The sequence below is a fragment of the Mytilus edulis genome, chromosome 7, assembly GCF_963676685.1.
Source record: "Mytilus edulis chromosome 7, xbMytEdul2.2, whole genome shotgun sequence".
NCBI lineage: Eukaryota > Metazoa > Mollusca > Bivalvia > Mytilida > Mytilidae > Mytilus > Mytilus edulis.
Window position 1 is genome coordinate 65,900,428 of NC_092350.1, and position 27,131 is coordinate 65,927,558.

Below are 27,131 nucleotides of genomic sequence, written 5' to 3' on the forward strand. Positions count from 1 at the left end.
CAATAAAAGATATTCAAACCAACTTGAACAAAAAAGGAGGCAATCAAAATTAAGGACATACTAGATTAAAGAACGTGCAAGTTGGAATGTCAGTTGTTTTCTGAGAAATTTATCAAATAATCGAGTGAGTGCGATTTTTAATTTTTTAATTGTAGGTTTTTGTATATACAGATCATGGCTTTTCATATTTTGCAAAAGTCGCATTTATACACATACTGTATAATCTGTATAAGAATTTACAAAAATGTAACTCAAGCATAGGCAATTGTGTATACCATTATTTTTATTCATTTTGATAATATAGAATATTATTTTTTTAAACTAATAAACTAAATATTCGTTTGACTGTTTTTTTTAACGCCACTTCTAACACCGTTGTGCTATTTCGAGGCGGTAAAAATTTATTGGTTGAGGAAACAGAAGTGCCGGGAAAGAACTTCAGTAAAGAAGAACCTGATAATCCTAGTCATTCAATATTGGATGAATATAACTGTCATTTGCAAAACAGGCTAGTAATACAGCAATCTAATAAGACCTATCGGTCACTGAGCCCCCTCCCTTGCCCCCACCCCAAACTTTTGAACTGAGTAAAAAATAAAAATACACTAATATCACTTCATACTGAACATGGTGAGATTAACACAAAAAACTGTAAACCACACTATACTGTATGGGCTTTTTTCATTGTTGAAGGCCCTACGGTGACCTATATTTGTTAATTATTTCTGTGTCACGTTTTTTCTGTTTGTCGAGTTCATTTGTAATTGATGGCGCAAGGTCTTCGTCGTTAATAGGTCTTATAACAATACGCGCTGTTGTCTTGTGACCGGTTCCCATGGTACCAGTAATTTCAAATCTCTCGTCAGCTATTTTAATTGTTGGTGTTTCATAGCGGTATTCGCCTCGCACAAAATTCAAACCTTGACTATTTCTTCCACTGTACATTTGACCGAACCAATTTTGATGAACGCCATAAAATGATTCCGTCAATCCAATTCCTAACACATTTTTGCTCCACCAAAAACTGTAAGGACAATTCCACATTACAACAGCACGACGATCATTTATCAACCATGACGCTACTCCGTAGGTTCCAGAAAACCATGACGACTTGTGGGCTATCTACAATACATTAAAATATATGTTGAGGCAAACCATGACGACTAATGGGCTATCTACAATACACTTTTTGTGCTGACAAGAATTATCATTGATATGGTTACATTTATGAATTAACTGTTTACAAAATATTGAATTTTTGAAATATTAAGGCTTTTCTACTTCAGGCATAGATTATTTTAGCTGAATTTGGCAAAACTTTTAGGAATTTTGGTCCTCAATGCTCTTCAACTTCGTGCTTTATGTGGCCTTTTTAACTTCATTGGTTCGAGCGTCACTGATGAGTCTTTTGTAGGTGAAACGCGCGTCTGGCGTATATACAAAATTTAGTCCTGGTATTTATGATAAGTTTATTTAAAACATTTTTTGAAGTAAACCATCGTGATTTGTTGGACATCTACAATACATTAAAACATATGTTCAAGTAAACAATGACGACCTGTGGGCTATCTACAATACATCACAATATATGCTGGAGTAAACCATGACGACTTGTGAGCTATCTACAATACATTAAAATATATGTTGAAGTAAACCATGACGACTTGTGAGCTATCTACAATACATTAAACTATATATGTTCAAGTAAACAATGACGACTTCTTGTGAGCTATCTATCTAAACTCGGTGTTGTGTTAGTGTAACTCACACGCAAACTAAATAGACAATAAAAGTGCATTGACTTGACATATCAACGATATAAGGATGAGGCTTAGAAACGGGGAAAGCGAGGCTATGCCGAGCATTTTCCCCGTTTCGTGCCGAATCCTTATATCGTTGATATGTCAAGTCAATGCACTATTATTGTCTTTATACTGCAATCTAAAAACAACATTTTCAATTGTTGTTTAATGTGTTAATTTTATTATTTGATTTAAATATCGTGGGAAACCCCCTTTTACAAAAAGGCCTCATATCATGCAGGCGGAGAAATGTGTACATTTCCTGATGAAACCCTTAATCGGTGGTGTAGGAATTGTTTGAGAATGAACTAAAATATCAACAATAAGCATAAAACATAATAATTTAGGTGAAATATTTGTTTCTTCTAAAAAAGAAATAGTTTGAGTCGTTGTATACATTGGAATCAAGAACAGGTTGAATAGGTCGTATGAATAATTAATTACAATTTCGGCAATTTCTATTTAAATATTCATGAGGAAACGTGATATCAGGTCAGTGACTGTATATGACATAGACAATAACTGTTTAGCGTCTTTAAATATCAGCTGTATTTGTACGAGGCTAGGAAACAAGGTGTATGCGAGCTTTTAGCGAGCTACTACACCTGTTTCGAGCCGAGTAAAAAGACAGCTGATATTTAAAGACACTAAACAGTTATTGTCTTTATCCTGCAATTAATTCTGTATATTGTTTGTGTTTTGAAAGACACAAAAACTAACATATTTAGCATTTATTTTCGATTTGTAATCCCTTGAGGCCCGCATAGTAATATCAAAATCACACATTACGCTGAAGACGGGTTCGCAAAAAAGAATCTCGAATGGTCAACAATAATACATCGCTCAAGGTAAATAATTATCTATTTTAACTTAAAAACTAATTTCAACAGTAAGAACAAATAACACAACATTTGTCAAATTTGAAACAGAAGTGTACGAGTTGTCCTACGCTTCAGACTTGACATTCACTAAACATGCATGCTGAAATTGACAGGTTGATTTTGTTACACAATCATACACATTCAAGTTTTGAAATCGACAATTGTCATCGTCATTGGAATGCAACTGGAATACACCTTCTGAGGTCACACAGGTCCAAACAGAACAGAACAGAACAGAACAGAACATATTTTATTTCCAATTAAGGGCCCACAAGGGGCATACAGAGTATACATGAATAAGGCAAAAGAATATTGATTTGCATAGATACATAGATACAAACAAATTTTTTTTTTTTTTACATACAGTTACAATACAATTACTAACTCAAACAATACTCAGTCTGGCAGTGGGCGGAACTTTAAAACGATATCTGTATAGTATACAGATACAGCATAGCGATATCTGTAGGGCTGTATCTGTATAGTAGGACACCCAATTGCAGGATAAATAGAAATATACAGTCAACGCATTTTGACTGCTCAAATAGAACGAGTGCAGTATAAACACAATTACGTTCCCATTGATAAAACTCAACGTTTACATGTAGTTTAAATTATGTTTTGTCTATATGCAGTCGATGGTCAATGTAGGCCTTGTGTAGGTTAAGTGTACACAAAACTAAGCATTTACAACTTTTTTTATATGTATATTTAAAAAAGAAACGATTGTTGAAAAAAAAATGATATCAATAACAATATGATAAAGTTCTTTACAGAAATAAGTTGGAGCTTCTCTCACTGACCCTTTTAGCATTAAATTAGGTGTAAGACAAGGAGACAACTTGAGTCCTTCATTATTTAAAATTTTTATAAATGACTTCCCATCTTATCTTGACTCCTGTCTGGATGCAGTTTCCCTGCACTCAGAGAAATTAAATTGTTTGATGTATGCGGATGATATTGTGATTATGTCAACATCAGCCACAGGGCTTCAAAGTAGACTTGATCAGCTAGAAAAATATTGTGCTGACTGCAGGTGTCTGAAAGTTAATATTAGAAAGACTAAAGTCATAATTTTTAATAAGGCTGGAAGGAAAATTCAGGCAAATTTTCGACTGCAGAATAACTTGATTGACTGTGTCGCTCATTACAAATATTTAGGTGTTCACTTTACTGCATCTGGAAGTTTTCATCTAGCTAAAACTGAACTTTATAATAAGGCTCTTAAGGCCTACTATAAACTTGGAAAGGATTTTATCAATTTGTCTCCTGGAATAAAATCTTGTGTTCATATTTTTGATCATACCCTTAAACCCATTCTGTTATATAATTCAGAGGTATGGGGAGGTTATAATGTCTCTTGTAATAAATTACAGTCTTCCTTATTTAATCTTAAAAATGTTTTTAAAAATCTTAAGTGTGAGAATCTCCATCTTAAATTTTCAAAATTTATACTTGGTGTACACAAAAGGAGTGTCAATTTTGCTGTATTATCAGAACTGGGACGTTTCCCCTTACATTATGATATTGTAAAGTCAATTGTAAAATACTGGTATAGATTTGAAAATCTTACAACTGAATTCAGTCTATTGAAAGATGCTTATAAATGCAGCCAAGAGCTTCACAAATCTAACATAACTTCTTGGTTCTCATTTGTTAAAAAAGTATTAGAAGTTTTTGAAATTAAACAAGAAGTAAAACATTTCGGACAATATAAATTTTTGAACATATCTAGTAAATTAATTCACACTAAATATATTAGCAATTGGTATGCTAGCCAAAATAAAGCTTCTGATGGAAAACTGTTTAATTATGTGAAATTTAAGCAGAATTTTGGTTATGAAAATTATCTTTCTTTAATTAAGAACTTTGATTTTAGAAGATCTATAATATGTAAATTACGTATTTCTGCTCATAAGCTTCAAATTGAAGTTGGTCGTTTTTTCAAATATTCCACGAAATGAAAGAATTTGCAAAAAATGCTCCTCTGGCTGTGTTGAAGATGAAATCCATTTTTTAACTAACTGTGAAAATTTTAAATCGGATAGAGATGCTCTCTTTGACTTTGTTTGCCAAAGAATTCCGAATTTTTCTATACTTGATAATCAGCAGAAATTTATTTATTTATTAAACTGTGAAGACAATCAGGTCCTTAATGCTGTTGGTAAATTTATTAAAGTGAATATGAGTTAGTAATTGTATTGTAACTGTATGTAAAAAAATGTTTGTATCTATGTATCTATGCAAATCAATATTCTTTTGCCTTATTCATGTATGCTCTGTATGCCCCTTGTGGGCCCTTAATTGGAAATAAAATATGTTCTGTTCTGTTCTGTTCTATTTGTCTAAACTTGATATATTTATTTGTTATAAAAAAAACCTTAACGTAGCTTTTCTAGCCCTTTACCCAGACGCAAAGCATTATCTTTGCCGTACACCTAATTTATTTGAAAAGGTCTTCCCGAATCGACTGGACGTACACAGAAATAATTGCCACTGGTCTTTACTCAAATAATCGGATTCACTCATACATGTAAATGCATTATTAAAAAAGTGCGAGTAAAATTACATTGTTTGTTTAGTATCTCAAATCCGTTAAAATACTCAGAAAATAAAAAAAAAAAAAACATTCAAATCAAGTAAACCATGTCGGCTTGTGGATTAAAAAGAAGATGCGGTATGATTGTTGATGAGACAACTCTCCACAAGAGACCAAATGACTCGGAAATTAACAACTACAGGTCACAGTACGGCTTTCAACAGTGAGCAAAGCCCATACCGCATAGTCGGCTATAAAAGGCCCCGAAATGAAAAATGTAAAATAATTCAAACGAGATGTGTTCACTTACTTACTTCACTTTATATCTAACTTCGTTTTAATGTGTAATATGTATTTCAAAACGAAAACCTAAAAATCTAATCGAGTGGTGCGTTTCTAAAATCCGTCAGTATTTAATCTAACTAAACACACGTATAGAATATGCCAAAATAAAATAATATGAAACTATTGGAGTACATTTCGTGTAAAGTAAATAATCACAGCCCTCTCAGAGTGTACATTTGAGAGAAACGTACCTTAAACATGTGTCAATTTCGTTCATGCACATAATGTACATGTATATTGTTTCAAATTCATACAATAGTTATTAAAATTTGCAAAAACAAAATACTCACAAACTGTTCTCTTGAACCTGGTCTTATCAATACTGGCGAAGACTGCAGACGCCCCATCCCCATAGTAGAATGTGGGTCTTCAAGAGTAAACCTTGTCCAGTTTTCAACCTCGATGGCACAGACAACTTTATAGTCATTAGGACTTGACGACATACTAGAACCAGATGAAATAACAGTACCAGCGACTGTAACAATTGCGCTTATAGTGGCTGGATCCAAGCCTACAGAGTTGGAAATTAACCCTACAAGAAAAACATGCACAGCCATTACATCAAAATTGTATAAGGCATGACAAAAATAACCAGTGGGTTCCTGCTAACCCTACATGGCCTTTTTTAAAAACTTCTTTCTGTACTTTTCATTTTTCTTGTAAGAGTTAGAACAAACACTACAGTACTACGGATGTTCGCTTCTATTTTATTTGAATGTTTGTCACATATTCGGAATCCTCTTGTTTTATCCATCTAGTGTCCAGAAAAAAAACTGACCGCTAAGACCTACATTTTTTCCTAATTTTTATTTCAAATAGTTTTAAAAAATATAAGAAAAATATAAAAAACATGTACTAGATATTTTTTTCATAGTTTTAATCTTTTACCCAGAGGAACTTGCATTAAATTAATCAAATTTAAACTGTAATAACTAAAATTTACGACACAAGGGACTATTTTTCGTTCTCTGTTGTTAATTTTCCCTTTTTGAATGGTGATGTTCCTTTGGCACCATCTTACGGTGCTTGTATTTCACAACTAGTTCGCTATTCCCGTGTCTGTTGTGACGTTTTTTTTTATTTTAACGAGCGTAATCGATGTATAATTACTGTTTAATTATTCAGTAAAGGATTTTGTTACAAATTACTTAAATTGAAAATTGGCTTGAAATATTTCCCCCCCCCCTTACCTACATGTACATAATGTAAAATTGGCACCCATTTTCTTTAGAGATTGATGAAAAAATAACAAGGAATTTTTTGGATTTTCAAATATGGTTTTTTAAAACTATATGCAATAAAATTGTGAAAATAAAAGTAGGCCTGGGGTTAGCGGATTTTTTTAATGGCTGTGCATGGATACAACCAGGGGGTTGAAGTCATAAAACTTTGCTCAGTGCTCGGAGTACAAAAATCATGCTCGAAACATGAAATCCAACATTTTGATTGGTTGAATTTGGAGTATGAGTACAAAAAATGACTCGAAAGTTTTATGACTCCAAGGCAGAGGATTCCGAATATATAGCAAAATTCATAAACAAAAGGAAAGAAAATCTTTAGGTTATACGAAAATATTATTGTCCTGCTATCTTAAGTTTCTGCTAAAACTAAAAAAAAAATGTAAACATCATCATCATTTGTCCATTATTGACAATTATATAGCAACATTTAAAGGGGCACTAGCTGTCAAATTCATTGTAACCGATTTGACTCAAATTCTCATATTTGGTTTATAACAATGTAAAACATTTATCCAAACTATCAAAAGTCTAAAATAAACACTTTACAGAGCATGGGGTAGATAATATATAGGTTCGTTTCGTGTGTATTTTAGTCCAGACGCCATCTAATTAACTATCGATTTGACCTCAGATGACCATATAAGCGATGTAAACAAAAATAAAGATACGAATAGATTAAACCAACACGTGCAATTGCATTTTTATAGGTCTGTTTGATTTTATTTTATAGATTAAAAATAGATGTTGCTCATTGTTTTTAACCATATAAGAATGATTTTATGTGCATCGAATTAGTAATCAAATGATTTACCGTAGTTTCACTTTCATTGTTGACATTATTTTTCTTTAAATAACCAGTACACGTACAATGCATGCGTTGTCAATCTCTAGCTAGGGGTTAACTTGAAGTTCACATGAATACCGGTTAGAATGATGATGACGTTTTCACTTGCAAGTGAATCAGTCAAAAATTATGTTTAATCGCTTATTTCAACAAAATTAAAGGAAATTGATTGCTAAAAGAAAATTATTATTTCATTATTCCAATTTGATTCATGATTGATCTAAAAAAAATCATACTTTATTTTTTTTTATATATCGTAGCTAGTGCCCCTTTAACTATTAAACCTATTTTTGGTATTATCAGGTTATTCCTATATAATTTAATTTTGAATGTAACACTTCTTCTGATTGGCTGACAGCGTTTTGTTTATCAGCTCATACACATAATTGTGTCTTGTGATCGTGACTATTAAACTTATTTTTGCTATTTTCAGGTTATCCCTATTATATTCAAGGGTTCTTTTTTTATGTTCTCAAATTTCAGGTCTCTAAATTAAAAGGACTTTGGAAATTCTCGTTGGTTGTACACCAAAATAAAAATAACTTATGTTACGTCATTGGTTGAGTATCTATTGTTGATTAATGCTCAAGCCTATCATATCATTTTGGTGTACACTTTTGAAAATATAACATTAATTCAGCTTTTATCAGATTCTGAAACGGTGATCAATTATAGAAACACGTATTTTGTGACCAGAAATGGTGTCACTTTTTTGCATTTTTAAAAAATTGTCTAATTGGACGTTTACATAAAATCATTATTAACACAGAAAATTAGTCTTCGACTAGTTTTGTTTAATTGTCTTCCTTAATATACTACCCCTTTTGAAAAATATATAATAACTAGGAAGATATCAAATGTGTACCTTCTAGTACTACCAGCAACACTAAAAAGTCTAAGCTCAATTTGGCCATTACTGGAATTCTTTCCTAAAAAAAGAAATAAATAAACAATTTAAAATCTAGTAAGGCTATAGCATAGCCGAAATTGTCAAAATAGTGCTATTATCAGACCGATTTTCATCTCATTTTACTGCATTGTACTATAATAAATTGACGGTCGCCATTTTCCCGTGAAACTGATCACAACGAATTCACGTGTTTCGCGTTCGTGAAGACCTTTTCGTACTTATATATAGTCTATCACAAATCTGCCTTGAAAATGTCCGGCTTTCATACACGCTACAGTAATGGGACGGTCACCATCAACTCCAATCGAAATAGTACGAGGACTTAATTTTTTTCAAGTTGTTTACAGATTCTATAGCGGATTATTTTTTTTAATTTGCGAAGTAAAATCAAGATTTTCCCAACCGATTTCAAGTTGAAACAAAATAACGTTTTTCATCTGTCAAAATCCCAACTTCAGCTTTGGTCCAAAAATAACTTATCAAACCTACACATATTCATTTATAAGGTATACATGTACAATAAGTTAACAAATAAATAAAAACAATACAAATTTAACTAAAATTTAAATGATATACCCGAGTAAGTTTTTTTAACACCATAAGCATGCCTCCAAAGTTTTTAAATGTATTTGACCCATATTTTACGAAATGAACTAATAAAAAAAATGCGCATAAGTAAAGATATTGTTTAGAGCGTATATCATGGTAATTTCTAGCTACAGAAGATATAATTATAATTCATACCGCCTTACCGAGTATACGGAGGTCCGTGAAGGAATCCGAATCTCAAGCAATTAGGGAGCTACCATTTGATTTTTATGGGGGGGGGGGGGGGGGGGCGGGGGCTAGGATGAAATTTGAAAAAAATAGGCAGGACAGGAGTTTTGAGTAAAAAAAAAGTCAGGATGAGACACTTGCAAAAAAAAAAGTCAGGACGACAATTTAGGTAAAAAAAAGTCAGGATAAACTAAAAAAAAGGCAGGACCGAACAGAGTGAAAAATAAAAAGGCAGGACAGAGATTACAGCTAAAAAAAAATGCAGGACAAAATTTTTCATCCTAGCCCCCCATAAAAATCAAATGGTAGCTCCCTTAGTGAAATTAAAGTTTGATCCATTGTGTAGGAAAAACGTGGATCCGATTTCCACTGATCATAATGGAACGACCATTTAACTTCAAAGTGGAAGAGAAAGAGGTGGGGTGAAAAGAATACTCTAATCCTCAATTTGATAAAGAAGAAAAAATATTGTGGTCAAGCAGATGACGAAAAAAAAATCTGAATCCAGAGTTGCCCCACGATTCCTAATAGACTAAGTGTTAAGGTTCATCATAACCTTTTGGCTAAAATGGCCGTATTTACACCCCAAATTTTACTCTGAGTACAGACTAACCTATACACCTGCAACAGTTTTAAGGGATGGCAGGAACTAGATATATAAATTTTAAATGCATTTTATGTTTCAGAAAATTATAAACTTTTCTAGATTTTGCTATCCATTTTTTTTTCGTTCCTGCAGAAGGTGCAAACATTAACTAAGTAGTGAAAACGATTGAGAAGCTCTCCTCATAAAATCAATGTTGTGAGTAGTATTGATTTAAATGGACAATAGATGGACAATAGACACCTGTAAACAATAGGTTATTTAACAGGTTTAAACTGTGTAACTGAGTTGACCGTATCAAATGAAACTCGGGTGTTTGTTTATTTTGCTATCTTCTGCAGACTGGAAAAAAATGAACACCAAAATCCAGGTAAGTTTTTAATTTTCTGAAACGTAGACTTCATATAACTTTTATATATCTAGTTCCTGCCATGCCTTAAAACTTTCCTGGATGTACCAGTTTGTCTGTACTCATAGTAATTTTGGAGGTGTAAACACGGCCATATTTTTCAATTCCTTATGATGAACCTTAAATTTGAAAGCGTCGAAAAACTAAACCCCCCTCTTTTCCCTTTTCGAAATTAAATGGTTGCTATCAAAGGTCGCATATTTTACATACGGTTCATGAAAACAAATAGACAAATATGGCCATGCCCGTATTACCCCTAAAAACTACTCTGTACAGACTACCTGTGCAGTTTAAAAGCTTTGATGCCTGGCATCCACTAGATACATTGTATACAAAAGTTACTAGCTTTTAGTAGCAATCTCCAAATTCTCTCAGAGAGAGAGAAAGGACCGCTAACTCTGCATGGGAAATTGGATTTTGAGGTGAATATATAGCCACAATTGTCTATATGTTATGATGAACCTTACCGTCCGTTACTAACTTTCTATGTATTGCTCCTCGGGAGTCGGTTCCCTCCAAGGTTTAGGGTCGGGATCCTTGAGTAATTGTAAACGTAAATTTAAATATATGAAGTGCATCTTTGTTGGACCCGTTGGATTATACATACATGTTTTTTATTTGGATAATTTCCTAACCCCTATTTTCTCACTTCAAGTCAAATGCTGGATTATACCTGAATAGACGTATAATTAACCAATTACTTGTAATTTCGTCCCTCTCTTGAGAATAAAGGCACAAATCAGGAAAAGTTGGAATACCTGACTTGAGCCCGACCTGTACAAAAGTCACGGAGTATTCCTTTCTTTTCTAAATGCAAATGTAAACATAAATGAAAAATAAAGTTCAACCCAAAGACACTGAATCACTGTACGTTATGACTGGTTTCTTATAATTTACGAATAAAAAGACCCCTACCCCTTCTTTTAAACATAAACCATATGTGAAGGCTTGCTATGATTGATTTTCTTAATACTATTTATTTAAAATTGCATTTTGAAAGTGCACCTACATGTATTTTCGTAGACCTTATAATTAAGACTGTCTTACCTGTATGTTCTTCAAGTCCGTTGTCCTGGAAAACAACTCGAGATATGTGTATCAAATAGTAACACACTTGCTCAATCGGCAATCCTCGGTAATCTGCTACTCAGCCGAGTTGTGACGATGAATCTACCTTTTGGAAGCATGCTGTGCACGGATTTATTTACAGGTAGGAAACAACTCTATTCGCAAATCAATTATCAAAACATAATAGATCTCTTATTGCATTAGGCCAAAGGAAATAAAAAATGTGTTTCCGCTAACGTGCTGAAAATGTACGGTAGGTAATAGGTAGTATTATTTTTTTTTACAAGTTTTTTTTAGCCGATTACTTCTAAGGAACTAGTCTGACTTTAACAGTGCTTGTTCTAAAATTGCATAAAAGGTGTTGAGGTAAGCATTGACAATTAGGGAAGGAAGGGTAAGCGTAAACAAAAGTATTAGTTTTTGCTTTGCCTTAGTTTGCACGCGAGTTGCGATTGACTTGTATTTTTATTCAGAGTACACTTTCCAAATTAAAATGGAAAGATTTTTTTTATCTTGATACATTTTTTGTAGTTTTCGTTCATTTTTGTCATATGTTTTTTCCTGTTATTTGAATTATTATTTACTTTTTTATATGATATTTCGTGTTTGATGTTTTTTTCATGTCTCTTTTTTTTTCTTGTACGATTTTGTTATTTTCTTAAAGATAGAGGGGGTTTGTAGTTTATGTTATTTGTCTTGGTCAGTTGTTTGTTTGTTTGTCCAACTTCACGTTTTAAGGGAGATTCTTTATTTTTACGGTACATATTGTTTTTGTTAAAAGTCTGAAAAAATCTTTATAAATTCTTTAGTTCTGTTTTGTGATGCATCGTTTTTCTTTATGATTAAATAAATGCCTAAATCTGAAATAGTTTTATTTCTATTTTTTTGTCTGCATCACATAGGCCCGTTTTTTTCACAACAATAAAAAAAAAGCTACACGCGTTTTTTGTGGGTTTCTTTATTGACAAAACCAAGCTTTTAACAGGTCGAGAACTCTAGATTTTTTGACGTCAGAATATATTTGCATAGTAATTTCCAAAACACAAGGCCAATATGGCCTTGAAAAACTGACCAATCGACTCAATGAACTACAATGCATTGTGGGCTACTACGAGTAAACTACTACTTAAAACACGTGGAATTAGTGGGAAAACAGTCAATTAATATATTGTCTCGGACTCTCATTACCAAAGTTTTTATTCTTATTTAATGTAAAATATATAACGTAATCTTCAATTTGCATGCTCAGATTAAAAAAATATTGTTTATTGGCTTCACGAATGATTCGACTTTCTTGTTCGCCTTGCAAAAGTAGTTGAACCGGTTTTGTGCATTGTTATGAATTGAAACTGCATTAATTTCACGACATGACACAGTGAAATATCCAATGAAGTGACCACTGTCCAGTAAGAAAATCATTTGAGCTCTTTTAGACCTGTATAATATCATTGCAAAATCATTTCTGCCTAGAAAAACACGAAACTTTCATTGAAACACTTCTTTCTGTACTGAATGTGTATTTTTTTATAAGGACCTGAACTAATAGTAAGAACATCATAATATTCAGTATGCTAAAAATAAATAATTACATTAGATGTATGTTTCATTATAATATTTTATTCTGATTGGCTAACTGCACATCACGTGTTATTCCGTAAGCAGTTGCATTGCTCAATACAACTTTTCACTCATGATAACACGTGCTCCAACAATAAAGTGCACACTCAGGTGAATTAAATAATAAAATATATATAATTCGTGTTTTCATGATCATAGCTAAAAAATGTAATTATAAGTATTGAATGCTTCTTTTTGTAACTTTATAGGGTTGTAAAAGCGTTGACCGTGCGTACATTTTTAGAATGAAGCGCTTCCGCTTAAAGGAGGGTAGTATACCTTACCTAACAATGACTTCACGGTTAAGCTAACAAGCAAGCTAACCAAATATATTACCTTTGTCTAGTACATACTCAATGGAATCGACTGTAACTAAAAACTCGAATACATTTTAACAGACAGTGGTAATGTTTGTTGATGAATATTGTTTTTTCTAGATTCACTCTTGAAAAATCATTTGGTAACGTTAGGTCAAGTAATTTAAGAAAAGATCTTTTTGTAATTGCGGACGCCGAGACAATAAATAAACCTCACACGACCCCTCGACACAGGTGAGCTTATATATGATCTTATAGCGATTCGGGTTGATAACCAGTTGAAATTAAGCCAGTTTTTTGTGTGTGTAGATTTATATTGTTTTAAACTGTTATATGACCTTTTAAAGTTAAATGTAGGTGTTTAATCTAAGAATTTCTTTTTTAAACTTATATACTTGTTTTATACTCAATTGGTAGTATGAAGCTACGAGATATTTTAATTTTTGAAATTGAAGGCACAATTAACAAAGCAAACGGTAATTTCAAATACATTGTACTTTTAAATAGATCTTTAAGGATAATGTACCCTTGTGTTGATCACATGCTAAACATAACAAAAATCTCTGTACAAAGGTTATCTCGTCTTCATTCTCTGACATATTCTAGTCTGCCCTTTCATAAAATAGTGATTTTTTTTAGTGCCCTATCGAACTTTCGAAAAGAAAAAAAATACCTGATAACCGTTCAGACAAAAAAAATATGTTGAAAAAATCTTACAGATACAGCAAGTGATTCTTAATAGCTATAAGATACATTTTTCTTTTAAAATACAACTTTTAAATCTTACGAGAAACTATTCCAAGCTTAAAACTTTCACTGTAACCTCGCTCTAACTTATCCCCCCCCCCCCCCCAAAAAAAAAAAAAAAAAAAAAACCCAAACAAACAAACCCGCAATACTATTGTCATTCTTATAGTCAGCACTAAATTGTTCACACACAAATGTGTTTTAAGCTGCTAAATAAATTCCTTTGTTCTATATTTTTGCTCTCCATTTTTATGCAAAACCTTTTACATTTTTATTTTATGGGTTATTATTGAAGGTCGTACGATGACGTATGATTGTTAACACATACTTCCTTTGGTTTCTTATGGAAATTTGTCCATTGACAACAAACATACCACATCATCTACTTTATATAAGTATTGTATAAATTACAACGTATTTTGGTGATCTTGCAAAATGATCGTAATCCCGAAAATCGTAAACATATTTTCTTATCTTAAAAGGCGGCAAGAAGGGTTCCATTAACAGGCCAATAAATAAGATTACAGTTAATTTAAAAAAAAAATAAAAAAAAATAGGGGTATTTTTTCTCTCATAATAACACTAAACAGATTCACAAGAATGTCAATTTCAAGAAAGCAGACAACAGTTAATTAGTCAATAACAGTACAGCATCAATGATCTTGAATATATGCCACTTTTAACGAAAATATAAAGGCACAGAACCAGGACATAGGAGCACAGAACCAGGACCGTTTTTCTTATCACCAGCACAGCGTCAGGACAATTCCGTTTAACGAACTTGTACGACTTTTGCAATATAATATTGTTGTAATATACTTTGCATGGTACTTATGACACATCAGAGAAAAATTAAGCAACAAAACAGTCGTTTTATTGCCGTTCTGATACAATGTAAACAAACCCACCAGCACAGAATCAGGACCCACCAGCACCTGACAGGACCAAATCACCAGCACAGAACGTTCTCTCGCAGGACAACCATACCCACCGTGAACACAGTTCAATCGAAGTCATTAGTCATAGAAATGCAAAAAATACATTGTATCTTATGTAAAAATGTATTTGTCTCTCCGTGAATGAACATGACATATTTGCCACTGGACATTAAGTGTTCGGTTCAAATATAGCTGGATGATCTTACATTATTTGTATGTTATGCACACATTATAGCTGTTATTTATGTCAAATGGATTGTAGTAGATGCAAACCAATTTTGGTCAGGAAATTGCATACTTGTAAATTTCACTATAAAACTATAAAAATGCAATGCCTATATATTCATGTATCTCGTGTACAGACGCATTTGTCTCTTCTTGAATGGACATGACATATTTGCCACTGGACATCAAGTGTTCGGTTCAAGTATAGCTGGATAATCTTACATTATTAATGTCAAATTAATTTTAAGTATATGTAAACCAATTTTGATCAGGAAATTGCATATTCATAAATTTCATTATGACACTTTTAAAAAAGAATGCAACAAAAAAATTGATCTGAATCTGTTAAAGGCATTACTTTCATAGTTGTCCCTGGGAAAAGTATTTTGAAACTCTTAATGATCTGTTCGTTATGATATTTCATACTTAGTCTAAATTTAGTCAACGTTCTGGTTTGCCAAGCAATAGCATTCAACAACAAAAAAATGATATTCATGTACCATCCCGTTCCAGATTCCATTTATTGTAGCTCTATTTCAAATTTTGATAAACATATTATTCAAAGTTTATGTTATTGCCTTGACATCCAAAGAAATGTCTTTGTAATACGTTATCAAAACAGTAAATGTACATGCATGTTTTTGTACACTAGTTATGTCGTTAGTTTTCTCATTTGATTTTTTTTTAACCTTTATCATTTCGGGGTCTTTTATAGCAAATGACTATGCGGTATTGACATTGCTCATTGTTGAAGGCCGTACAGTAACCTTTAGTCGTTGATTTTAATTTGCGTCATTTGATCTATGGTGGAGAGTTGTCTGATTGGCAATATTACCACATCTGCTTTTATTATTTACAAAAAAGGTGTGTTTCAAAAATGACGAACTGACGTCTGCTGGTTTAGAAAGGTAACTAATCAAAAGCATCTTGCGCCCCGTGTTTTTCCTCTTTCAAATTTCTACCAAAACGAATAGTTTATCATCTTCAATTTGAGTGTTATATGTATTTGTTTTTTCTAGTTGAACGTTTAAAAGTTTTCGGAAAATACTTTCATATAATTAATAAATATGATAAGTTTTATTGCACTCACGAAAACTCACACTGACCACCTTAAGCTTTCAGATAGTGAAAGACACAAACATAGTTTACATTTTACTCATTTATTTAGGCAATAGCACAATTTGTCATTTGAAGCAGATATTTCAAGTAAAATGACGGTAATGAGTGATACAATGGGTATATAATTTACGATTTAAATGAGCTACCATACAGCTTGTTTGAAAAAAAAATAAAACGTATGACTTGGGACATTCTTTACAACGCGAGTTAGATAGCTGTCGGCTGCTAGTACTGAATACTTCGAAATAAAATTAGAAAACAAATCAAGAGTAAACGTGGTAAAGAAATGGAAAAGCAAGTTCTCTTTCTAAGAGGTATAACTCCAATGCGTCGGACCGGTTGTGAAAACAATTTGTCCTGATTTTTTTAGTTGCAATCTCTGTCTTGCCTTTAATTTTTCACTCTCTTTGGTCATGCCTTTTTTTTAGTGTATCCTGACTTTTTTACATACATTTTCTTCATGCCTTCTTGTTTACATGAATTATCATATTTGGTTTATATGCTCGTCCTGCCTTTTTTTTTACTCAAAACCCCTGCTGTCCTGCCTTTTTTCAAAATCATCCCCCCCCCCCCCCCCCCCCATAAAAATCAAATGGTAGCGCCTTTAGTCAAAACATAAAGAAAACAGTAAACAAAACAAATCATAATCTGTAAAACACGTCTTTTAACAAAATGCTTAAAAATCTATAACTATACATTATTCTAGAACTACGATACATTTTTTATAGCAAAAAAATACTTGGTGAAAATAAGCTTGCGCTTGGTCGAGAAATTGAATAAATGTCACCCTATGTAAATAAAGTCATCTTAATTGATTAACGGAAACTTTCTGCACGAGTAAATCACGAGTTTCAACGGCTACTATTAAATCAATTTTTAAATCAGTCAGTGCGTACCTAGGCCAGCGAAGAGGTAAGAGCTTTATTTAGTTAACAAACTATTATGGAATGAAGAGAGAACTAATTCAATGTTAATTTTAGGCAAATATTATGTTATCTACTAATTTGAGGTTCACCATAATGTATTTTGAAATTTCGTAGAAAATTCGTATCTGTCCAAGAACAGACGGGAATCATATTATACACTTCTAGTTTTGTTATATCTGTATGGATAAGAGCAAGAATACATTCTTATAATTAAAATTAACTTGAAATAATAGGATTCATCAAAAGGAATTCAAAAATATGGCCGTGTTTACACCACAAAATCTACGATGAGTACAAAATAACTGATGATTGATTTCATTTTTTGTGTTTTAACGCCACATTTAGGCTATTTCGTGTCGGCCAGTTTTTATCTGTATCTGTATCTGTAGTGGTACGTGTAGAATCCTGTTTAGGCTTTTATACACGGTGGAGAAGAGCGCCGTTGCTATGGGTGGTGTTCTTGTAGAGCGGTCTTAAATGCCTCTACAGAACCTGCATGCACAACTTTATCTGGTAGTTGGTTCCAGTGAATAGTTGTTTCCACGAAAAAAGAATGTTTATACTGTGGTTTGTTGCTGTTTGGTACCTTTAGTCCTCTGGTGTTATTGATGACTTGCCGTTCTATGATATTTTATTGGTAGAGGAAGCCGGAGTGCCCGGAGAAAACCACCGACCTTTGATAGGAAAACTGACAAAACAACTGATGCACCTACGATATGTTTCTCTTTTAGATCATTTTTTAGTAGCAATAAACAAAAGAACTATGTCAATTGGACATGCTTTGATACTATTTATGCACTTGAATTTTTACTTGATAACATTTTTGTTCGCTTTGGAGATTCCGTATATCGTCAAGTTATTGGAATTCCAATGGGGACTAACTGTGCACCACTTATTGCGGACCTGTTTTTGTATTGTTATGAGTTACAATTTATGACTAAAATTAGCAAAGACCCATCAAAACAACATTTGATACAAAAATTTAACAATACTTTTAGATATTTGGATGATATATTGGCTCTAAATAATGACGACTTCAGTATGTATACTAAAGAAATTTATCCTGTAGAACTTACTTTAAATAAAGCTAATGACAACAATGACCACTGCCCTTTCCTCGATCTTGATATCTATATCATAAACGGGAAGCTTAATACAAAAATTTATGATAAAAGAGATGATTTTTCATTTCCTATTGTTAATTATCCATTTTTAGATGGTGACGTTCCCTTGTCACCATCTTATGGTGTTTATATATCTCAACTTGTACGATTCGCTCGTGTATGTAACAATGTATTAGATTTTAGCGAGAGAAATTTATGTATTACTGAAAAATTATTACACCAGGGTTTTCGATATCACAAACTGGTCAAAACATTTACTAAATTTTATCACCGGTATAAGGAAATAATTCGTAAATATAATTCAACATGCAGACATCTTATACGTTCAGGTATTTCACATCCAAAATTTTATGGAAATATTCTTTATAAAGCACAAAAATGTCAGTATTCTCCTCAGAAACTAACAAAACCTTTAAATAGACTTATTAAAAGGGGATATAGTTACGATACTGTTGTCAGGTCATTAAAGATTGCATATTTTGGCTTTAACATAGATTCACTGATAGGGTCTTTGCATCGGAACTAAACACATTTATTTCTAAAAAAACAGTTGTTGGCATGACACGGGTTATGTTCTTCTCATATATTTTATGATAGTATGATACTAAACCCCTAACGGGAGGGATTGTACCTGATATTCATATGATGAAGACATAATCTTTCAATCAGTTTAATTGAGGTCTGGAGCTGGCATGTCAGTTAACTGCTAGTAGTCTGTTGTTATTTATGTATTATTGTCATTTTATTTATTTTCTTTTGTTACATCTTTTGACATCAGACTCGGACTTCTCTTGAACTGAATTTTAATGTGCGTATTGTTATTGTTTTACTTTTCTACATTGGCTAGAGGTATAGGGGGAGGGTTGAGATCTCATAAACATGTTTAACCCCGCCGCAATTTTGCGCCTGTCCCAAGTCAGGAGCCTCTGGCCTTTGTTAGTCTTGTATGATTTTAAATTTTAGTTTCTTGTGTATAATTCGGAGTTTAGTATGACGTCCATTATCACTGTACTATTATGCATATTTTAGGGGCCAGCTGAAGGACACCTACGGGTGCGGGAATTCTCGCTACATTGAAGACCCATTGGTTGCCTTCGGCTGTTGTTTGCTCTATGGTCGGGTGGTTGTCGCTTTGACATATTCACCATTTCCTTTCTTAATTTTATTCCATATGCACAGGGTTGACTGTACTCAATTTTAAATATATATTAAGAGCAAAATTTGTAGTGTAAATACAGCCATATTAGCCAAAAGGTTATGAGGAACATTAAAGGACAACAACTAAGCAATCAAAACAAACAATATACTTATAGAAAAAACGGGGGTCCAGCGCTGCTGCCTGTGGATCTGAGCTCTTGAAAAGTTTCGATGCGTAGCTGGTCCTTGATTAAGTTGTGTCATTTTTAAACCGGCTATACATTTTAGATCGTCAGATAACTGATTGTGATACAAAAAAGGACCGAATTTCATTAAATACAGGCTTTGTTCACTCAACTACACTATAAAAATACTAGCATATTGATGTTCATATATATATTGCCATTCTTTTGCTACGTCCATATCAATTTTACATGTAGTCGTCGGTTTTGCTGGTTTGTCTGTACTTGGACTTTGTGGTGAATATACGGACATTATATATGACAAAAGTGTGTATTTTTCAAAAAAACTAGTTCAGGAAATAATAATAGTAGTCCGTTATGTGGAATCGTAATCATATTGGGGTTTAAATGAGTTTCTTACATCCCTGTATTCTTTAAATTATTTTTGTTTGATAATTTGTTTCTATTTTTTATTAATTTTGCCCATTATACTCGATTATGTTTCGTTTTTTTTTTTTTTATTATTTAGCAACCAAATATACTCTATTCCCATTAATTTAGCACCCCAATATACTCTATTCCCTATAATTTAGCACCCCAATATACTCTATCCCCTATAATTTAACACCCGATATTCTCTATTCCCTATAGCTATAATTTAGCAACTCAATATACTCTATTCCCTATCATTTAGCACCCCAATATACTCTATTGCCTATAATTTAGCACCCCACTATTCTCTATTCCCTATAATTTAGTACCCCAATATACTCTATTCCTTATAATTTAGCACCCCAATAATTATACTCTATTCCCTATAATTTAGCACCCAGATATTCTCTATTCCCTATATTTTAGCACCCCGATATTCTGTATTCCCTATAATTTAGCACCCAAATATACTCTATTCCCTATAATTTAGCACCCAAATATACTCTATTCCCTATAAGTTAGCACCCCGATATTCTGTATTCCCTATAATTTAGCACCCCATTATTCTCTATTTCCTCTGCATTTTATTCTCTATAGGTTTTTGGTGGACCAACAAAAATTTAGTATACCTTACCTAATAATGGCTTCAAGGTTCAGCTAGTAAGCAAGCTAACCAACGATATTACCATTATCGACACACTCAATGCAATCTGCTGTAATGTAGCTATTCGTTTTTGTTTTAGGAACCGTTTGATCATACAGAATCAACATGGAAGCGTCTTGTACTTTATTCCTTGTCGTATTGGTTGGTAAGTATATATATATACCGAAATTGTAAACCTAGTTAAAATTCGCATGACAATTAGAACCGCTCATATCAGAGAGCTGACCTCAGATTAACCGAGTGTCCCATTTTACACCTAAATTGGCTTTATTTCAAGTAATTTTTTCAGTTCTTCAACCTTTGTGTAAATTTATTTTTGTATATATAAATTGGTAGACAGTTGATGCAGCTATCGGTTAGCGAGCAGATTTGGAACGAGAGTTAGACAAAGGAGTAGGTCCAGTACAAGACCCCTTTTTGACCCCAAAATATAGCAGTTTTACAAAATTGTTTAAAATGTAAACTTTTTGCTATTTATTTGAAAGTAAAAGCTTCTGCTACATAGATATGGGCTGTTTTTGACAATCGGAGCGTTTTAAATGACTTAATCAGTTAAAATCTTTCACATGAATTAATTGAATCAACTGAAATAGACACTTAAGTGTTTAAAAAGTGTCCAAAATCTTTAGTCAGATGAGCCTGAAATTTGAGGCCAAAATTGGTCGTTACCGGACCTACTCCTTTTTAAATTCGGACTGATAGCAAAATTTAAAAAGTACCGAACTAGACACAGATCTTCGCAGGATTCAAATTCTGCCTAGTATTGTTTTATGATTGTGTAAGCTCATACCGATTTGATAAATAGATTAAATGCATGCGGATTGCATTGTGAATTTTGATTGTTTTTCGTTTACAAGATTGAATGAAACATCCTCAATGTATCTATGTTTAAATTAATTTATTTTTAATAACCCTACATGTATTTAAATCAAAACTTAAGTATTGTAAAAAGCTCAAATGACCTTTTAATACTTCCCTCGGAGGACATAATTTTATATCTACTGCTATGATATATTGTTCTTTACAGAGACATAATGTCATGGCAATGGACATTATTTGATAAGTGTAAACACTTTCTAGGCGGACACTCTTTCACACGACACTATAATATCAGACACTAGCATGATCAAATAATTTCCTTTTTAATTTCAACATTAGTTTAACTTTGGATAAAAAAAGACATATCTTTGTGTCCACAGCTCATGTTAAGAGCCTGCAAATTTACTGAATTTTTAAAATGTTTCGTTTCTAATTGTTTTCATCCATAGGATCAATGGCATACTCTTCAGCTGTGAGAATTCCAATTAATTGGGCCGACTTGGGGGTTACTGCTGCCTCGACTTCAATAGAATCTGGAGCTACTATGATGACAGCCGAAGCTAATTATCGTGTTGTGTGCACAATTGAAGTAGAAAATTGGACAAAATACAACCTCGTGAATCCTCATGCTACCATTAAGAAAGGTGAATTACAGTCGTCTCCAGTTTTTATCAGACCTACACTTCGAGAGAAATTTGTAAGTTTTGTAATTACATTTAATCAGAAATAGTAATCATATGTAACCAGTTAAAGTAAATATGTAATTAATAAATGTAATCGCATGTATATCTTTATAATATAAATTGTTCTAAAACCTTGAAAACGTGGACATTTGAGGATGAAATGAAACTCATCCTCTAAATCATTTTTACAAAAAGTACATATTCTATTATTTCTTGTTACACCATTAAATCTTCCATTTTCTATAGCTAAGTTGTGGCTACTTAATCTTATTTTTGTTATACATTTTTTGTAAACATTTGGAATTGGTTTGCATAAATAAAATTGCAGACAAAAATTATCTAACATATATTTATAATTAGAACATTTTGGAGACATATGTAACTGAGCATCAAGTTCTTGTTTTAGACAATCGTACAAACGTTGCTTTATGACAGCAAAATATACATCAGGCAAGTCACAAATAAGGTTTTGGCTATACCATACATCACCTAAACCAATAAGAAAAAGTTCGTGTGTAATCAATATCTTTTATCACATATTTATAGATTATCGTTGATCATCTCAACATGATTGATTTTCTCGCTTGAGCCGTCCCGTCTCAAGCGAGAAAGGCAATCGAGTTGAGATGACCAATGATAATCTGTTTATCGCTATTTTACCTATGACGACGTTGTCAATTTAATGTCAATTTCGTTAGCAACGCCACGTGCCTGTTTAGTTTCTAGCGGTAATTTTCAATCTCAAGCGAGTAGCATGATATGAAAAATTATCACCAAAAAAGATCAAAGGAAAAATGGCACAAAATAGCGATAATAAGTGTTGTCAAATGTAAGAAATTCTTTATTGTAGTAATCGATTTGTATCGTTTTTACTGCCATTTTTTTTAACATCGTTATTCAAGTAGGTCCTGACGGCCGGAATACTGAATAACTGGCAGACACCCAAGTGTTATTGTAGTAATCGATATGTATCGTTTTTTCTGCCATTGTTTTAACATCGTTGTTCAAGTAGGTCCTGACGGCCAGAATACTGAATAACTGACAGACACCCGAGTGTCGTAGAATGGCCGTGAGGCGCCACATCATTCGAGTACCACTATGCCCCCAGTATAAATACATGTACTACATATATATTTTTCAAATGATTTATTCATCAAAGACTTTAGTAATTTAATTGCAATATTTGCACTTTATACATGTAATTGAGGACATCTTTGAGTTAATTACTTAATAAAGCTTTTTTTTTATTTGAGTCAATAACTTGAAGGTCAATTATCTAAATATGACTGTATTCAATTTCTTTCTTCTGTAAAGTTAAGCACTCTTTTATTTTCGTTGGCTTCAATCCAAACATATAAACCGGTTGTCTAGCTATGGAACGTCACAGCTATCATGAAGTAATAATACACCAAATAACGTAATATCAGAGTTCTACATAAGACAGCTGTGGCGTTCCATACCTAGCGATAGTTTGTTCGTCTCTAATGTGGGAGGTCATGGGTATTTACCCCGGCCTGAATAAAAGTTTTATAAAAAAAAAAGCATAGACAACAGTCAAAATAATTTGTCCGGGTATTGATAACTGTTATCTCGTTATTTAGCACGTTACAAATTTGGCTAAACGTGGCTGCGGGGTACAGATCAGGTTGAATATTCATATTGCAATAATTACATTAGATGTGTGTTTCATTGAAATACGTTATTCTGATTGGTTAACATCTGTCTCGAGTCATAACTAACATTCAATTTGAAATAAATTGTAACATTCATGTTGACATACGCTTCCACAATAAAATTGATTGTAACTGTTTTCATTATCGTTGCGAAAACATGTCATTATAATATTCAATGCTTCTTTAAGTAATTTCATAGGGTTGTACATCCGTTGACTCTGCGCATATTTTTAAAATGAAGAGCTTCCGCGCTTCATACAAAATGTACTTCTGTCAACGCTTTTTCAACCCAATGTCTTTACAAAAAGAAACATTCAATTCTTTATTAGCATGTTCTTGTTCTGAGTATCAATATATTAACTTAACCATTCATCAATCATCATCTAAACATATAGCCATAGAGTGACAAAACCAACCTGTTATAACAATCTAAATATTTTCATTTTCAAATCATGTTTTAGCAGGATGGCAATGTTCTCCACCAAAAACATAAAACTGAAGTTCACAATCTTTAAAAATTCAAATGAGCTCAATTATTTTCTACAGTTACAGAAATACAATACTCAAATATAGTTACATGCATACACAATTATTTTATATTCTGTCCTTGTGTCCACTTATTCTTGTATGTAAACCTCAACCACCCCTTTCAGACTTATTCCTCTTCAGATTCCCTTTTTATATATACATTTTTCTTCAGAAAACTAAAATTCATGAATTGAAGCACCTATAAACATGCAACTTTTGCTTCATCCACAAAAAATGATACCCACACACAAAAGTACTTTCACTACATAATATGATATTTTCCCGTTAGAAATCTCCCATGGCTGAGCGGGAGGCATTTTTTTTAATGGCACCCTCTCAGCTATGTTTATTTATATATTGTTTATTTCAAAATTTGCAACTGAGGTTAGAATGGTATGAATCTAAGTTTGTTATCGTTAATTGAATTTTAAATTCTTGTTGTATTTTACAAAATGTAGATGAGACAATATCTGAAAAAGTCTAATTTTTGGAAATAAGAAAAAACAAATTTTTTTTTTAGACCCAGTATTTTAATAGCACAAATCGAAGAACACACATTGGGGATCTAGGAACTGTTGTCTGTAATTCAAACAATTGTTTAATAAGGAAACAATGGCTATTTTAAAAATGGTACAAAACAAATCCAGTTCTTTCCTGTTACCAAAGTGAATCAATTTTAAAAAGTTTCTAATGGGAATAAGGAATAAGTTTAAGACAATATTTGTGGTTTACTAGTATATCCTGCAATAGTTTATCAAATGCCAATTATTTATTTTAGCATTTGCAATACAAAAGGTTTAGAAATATACTTAAATACAGTCAGATATGTCGGTAACATGAAAGAATCTTGAGTAACAGCACAACGGTAACAGGACAGAGTTGGTAACATAAAGGATTTTTCTGCTTTATTCTAAAGTTTAAGAAAAAAACATCATTTTAAATTAGTCACAATTGGAAGGTAACAGCAAACAATGTCATTTATCCTTTGAAACTGTATTTGCAAGATGAAAAATCTGCCTAGGTAAGGAAAAATTCTAAAATAAATTCCTTTCTGTTACTATCTACTAAACTAGAATTACACAATGTTCTCTGCTGTTATCAAAAGCAAAAAAACCTACTTTTTTATTAAATATACTGTATATTATTTAGAAATCTATTTAATATGGTGGTGATAACTTATATTAAATAAAATGGTTGGCATATAGTAGATTAACTTTTCGATTCTTCAGTAAAATTGTCTTGAACATCCTTCCTGTTACTGATGATGGTTATGCTGTTACTTTTTATCAGGTAACATGACAGAACGTAACAGAAAGGAATTACGCGATAGTTTTTGTCCTTTTTATCACATTAAATGCAAGTGTATTTCCTGTGACATATAACTTTTAAAAAGATGATATAAAAACACACTTAATGCTGTGGTGCACACTTAAAAATATTCTCAGAAAGTGTAAGAAAAGGCTGTAACAGGATAGAACACCAATAAGTATTTTTCTATAAATTCTTACCTTGGATGGGCTTGAATTTTCAAACCTGGCCGCCTTTCCAACTATTTCTTTGTTTTAATGCATTCAGGAAATGATGCTCTTCACAATACATAATGGGAAAATAACTCTTGGTCTTGTAAACGTTTCCACAGGTAAAAAAACCCCAGTGGTAACAGGAGGGAAATCACCCCTGGGGACAAATTTTTTTTCTCTTAAAATTTGCAAAATTTTATTACATGCTATAGTTATAATATAAAAAGACAAATTAGGGGCAAGTTTATTATATAATACATTATGTATATGTGAGAATCAGACGCCTGTTTAATTAATTTGGATATTATTTGAATGATTTAGTTTTCAAAAAAACACAAGGGACAACATGATTTTAGGGGGGGTTGAACATTTAAATTACAATATTTTATTGGAAGAAATATAAGAATGAGTGTTTAATTGGCAGGCCATGGTGCATTATATAATTTAGTTTATACTGAAACTTAAAATTTTAAAAAAAGATGGTTGAATAAAAAAATAATTGCTGGTGAAGTGCGGGACATGGAAAATAGACTTTTTCAGATATTGTCTCAGATACAAAATATCTTTGAACAGACAACTATTTTCCAATTTGTAGACGGCACATAAATCATATTGGGGATTTTCCGGAACGTACGGAGTGGCATCGTGGAGAATAGATGATGGGGAGGGACGAAGAGCAGTTGTGATGTGGAGCTGTCCGTACAACTTTTGGTGGCACAGTAATTATCTCGGTGTTGGATTGGCGGAACCAGCTACTGAGCGTCACCGTGATTGGTTTCACCAAATGTATAACGAAGGAAACGGCAATGGCTTGAGATTTGTGAGATCTCGTTATGATAAACATACACCAACGATAAGAACCAACGACGGAAAGTTTGAAATAACTGGTATTATGGGAACAGCTCACAGAACAAAAGCTCGTGTCATTGTCCGACCCGTATTTGAAGATGATCTAGCTCCAAATATATCTGACGCATTGCGTAAACGAAACTTAATTTCATAAATGTCCATGCGTGCTTTGATTTCATTGGTCTAAAATAGATTAAATGTACGCATAGTA

General features: G+C 32.6%; 2 protein-coding genes across 2 annotated transcripts; one reads left to right on the plus strand and one right to left on the minus strand.

The window, feature by feature from the left end:
• Positions 1-265: 265 nt before the first annotated feature.
• Positions 266-11,513, minus strand: LOC139482010 (echotoxin-2-like). The gene is made up of 4 exons (XM_071265644.1): positions 11,400-11,513; positions 8,518-8,581; positions 5,858-6,099; positions 266-1,122 (listed from the first exon to the last, which is right to left on the minus strand). Exons 2-4 carry the CDS (start codon positions 8,564-8,566, stop codon positions 697-699), a joined length of 717 nt encoding a protein of 238 aa, XP_071121745.1. The 5' UTR covers positions 8,567-8,581; positions 11,400-11,513; the 3' UTR covers positions 266-696.
• A 5,694-nt stretch (positions 11,514-17,207) lies between these two features.
• On the plus strand, positions 17,208-27,131 carry LOC139482012 (tereporin-Ca1-like). Its single transcript, XM_071265648.1, has 4 exons — positions 17,208-17,295; positions 20,928-20,993; positions 22,117-22,364; positions 26,667-27,131. Exons 2-4 carry the CDS (start codon positions 20,954-20,956, stop codon positions 27,072-27,074), a joined length of 696 nt encoding a protein of 231 aa, XP_071121749.1. The 5' UTR covers positions 17,208-17,295; positions 20,928-20,953; the 3' UTR covers positions 27,075-27,131.

What these genes read in the sequence shown, in the direction of transcription:
- LOC139482010 (XM_071265644.1), bottom strand. Translation starts at nt 8,566, where the DNA reads ATGGCCAAATTGAGCTTAGACTTTTTAGTGTTGCTGGTAGTACTAGAA. An exon ending in GTTGCTGGTAGTACTAGAAG is followed by an intron (nt 6,100 to 8,517) that starts GTACACATTTGA and finishes TTTTTCTTGTAG; the next exon opens with GGTTAATTTCCAACTCTGTA. An exon ending in CAGGTTCAAGAGAACAGTTT is followed by an intron (nt 1,123 to 5,857) that starts GTGAGTATTTTG and finishes AATGTATTGTAG; the next exon opens with ATAGCCCACAAGTCGTCATG.
- LOC139482012 (XM_071265648.1), top strand. Translation starts at nt 20,954, where the DNA reads ATGGAAGCGTCTTGTACTTTATTCCTTGTCGTATTGGTTG. An exon ending in ATTCCTTGTCGTATTGGTTG is followed by an intron (nt 20,994 to 22,116) that starts GTAAGTATATAT and finishes TTTCATCCATAG; the next exon opens with GATCAATGGCATACTCTTCA. An exon ending in CTACACTTCGAGAGAAATTT is followed by an intron (nt 22,365 to 26,666) that starts GTAAGTTTTGTA and finishes TCCAATTTGTAG; the next exon opens with ACGGCACATAAATCATATTG.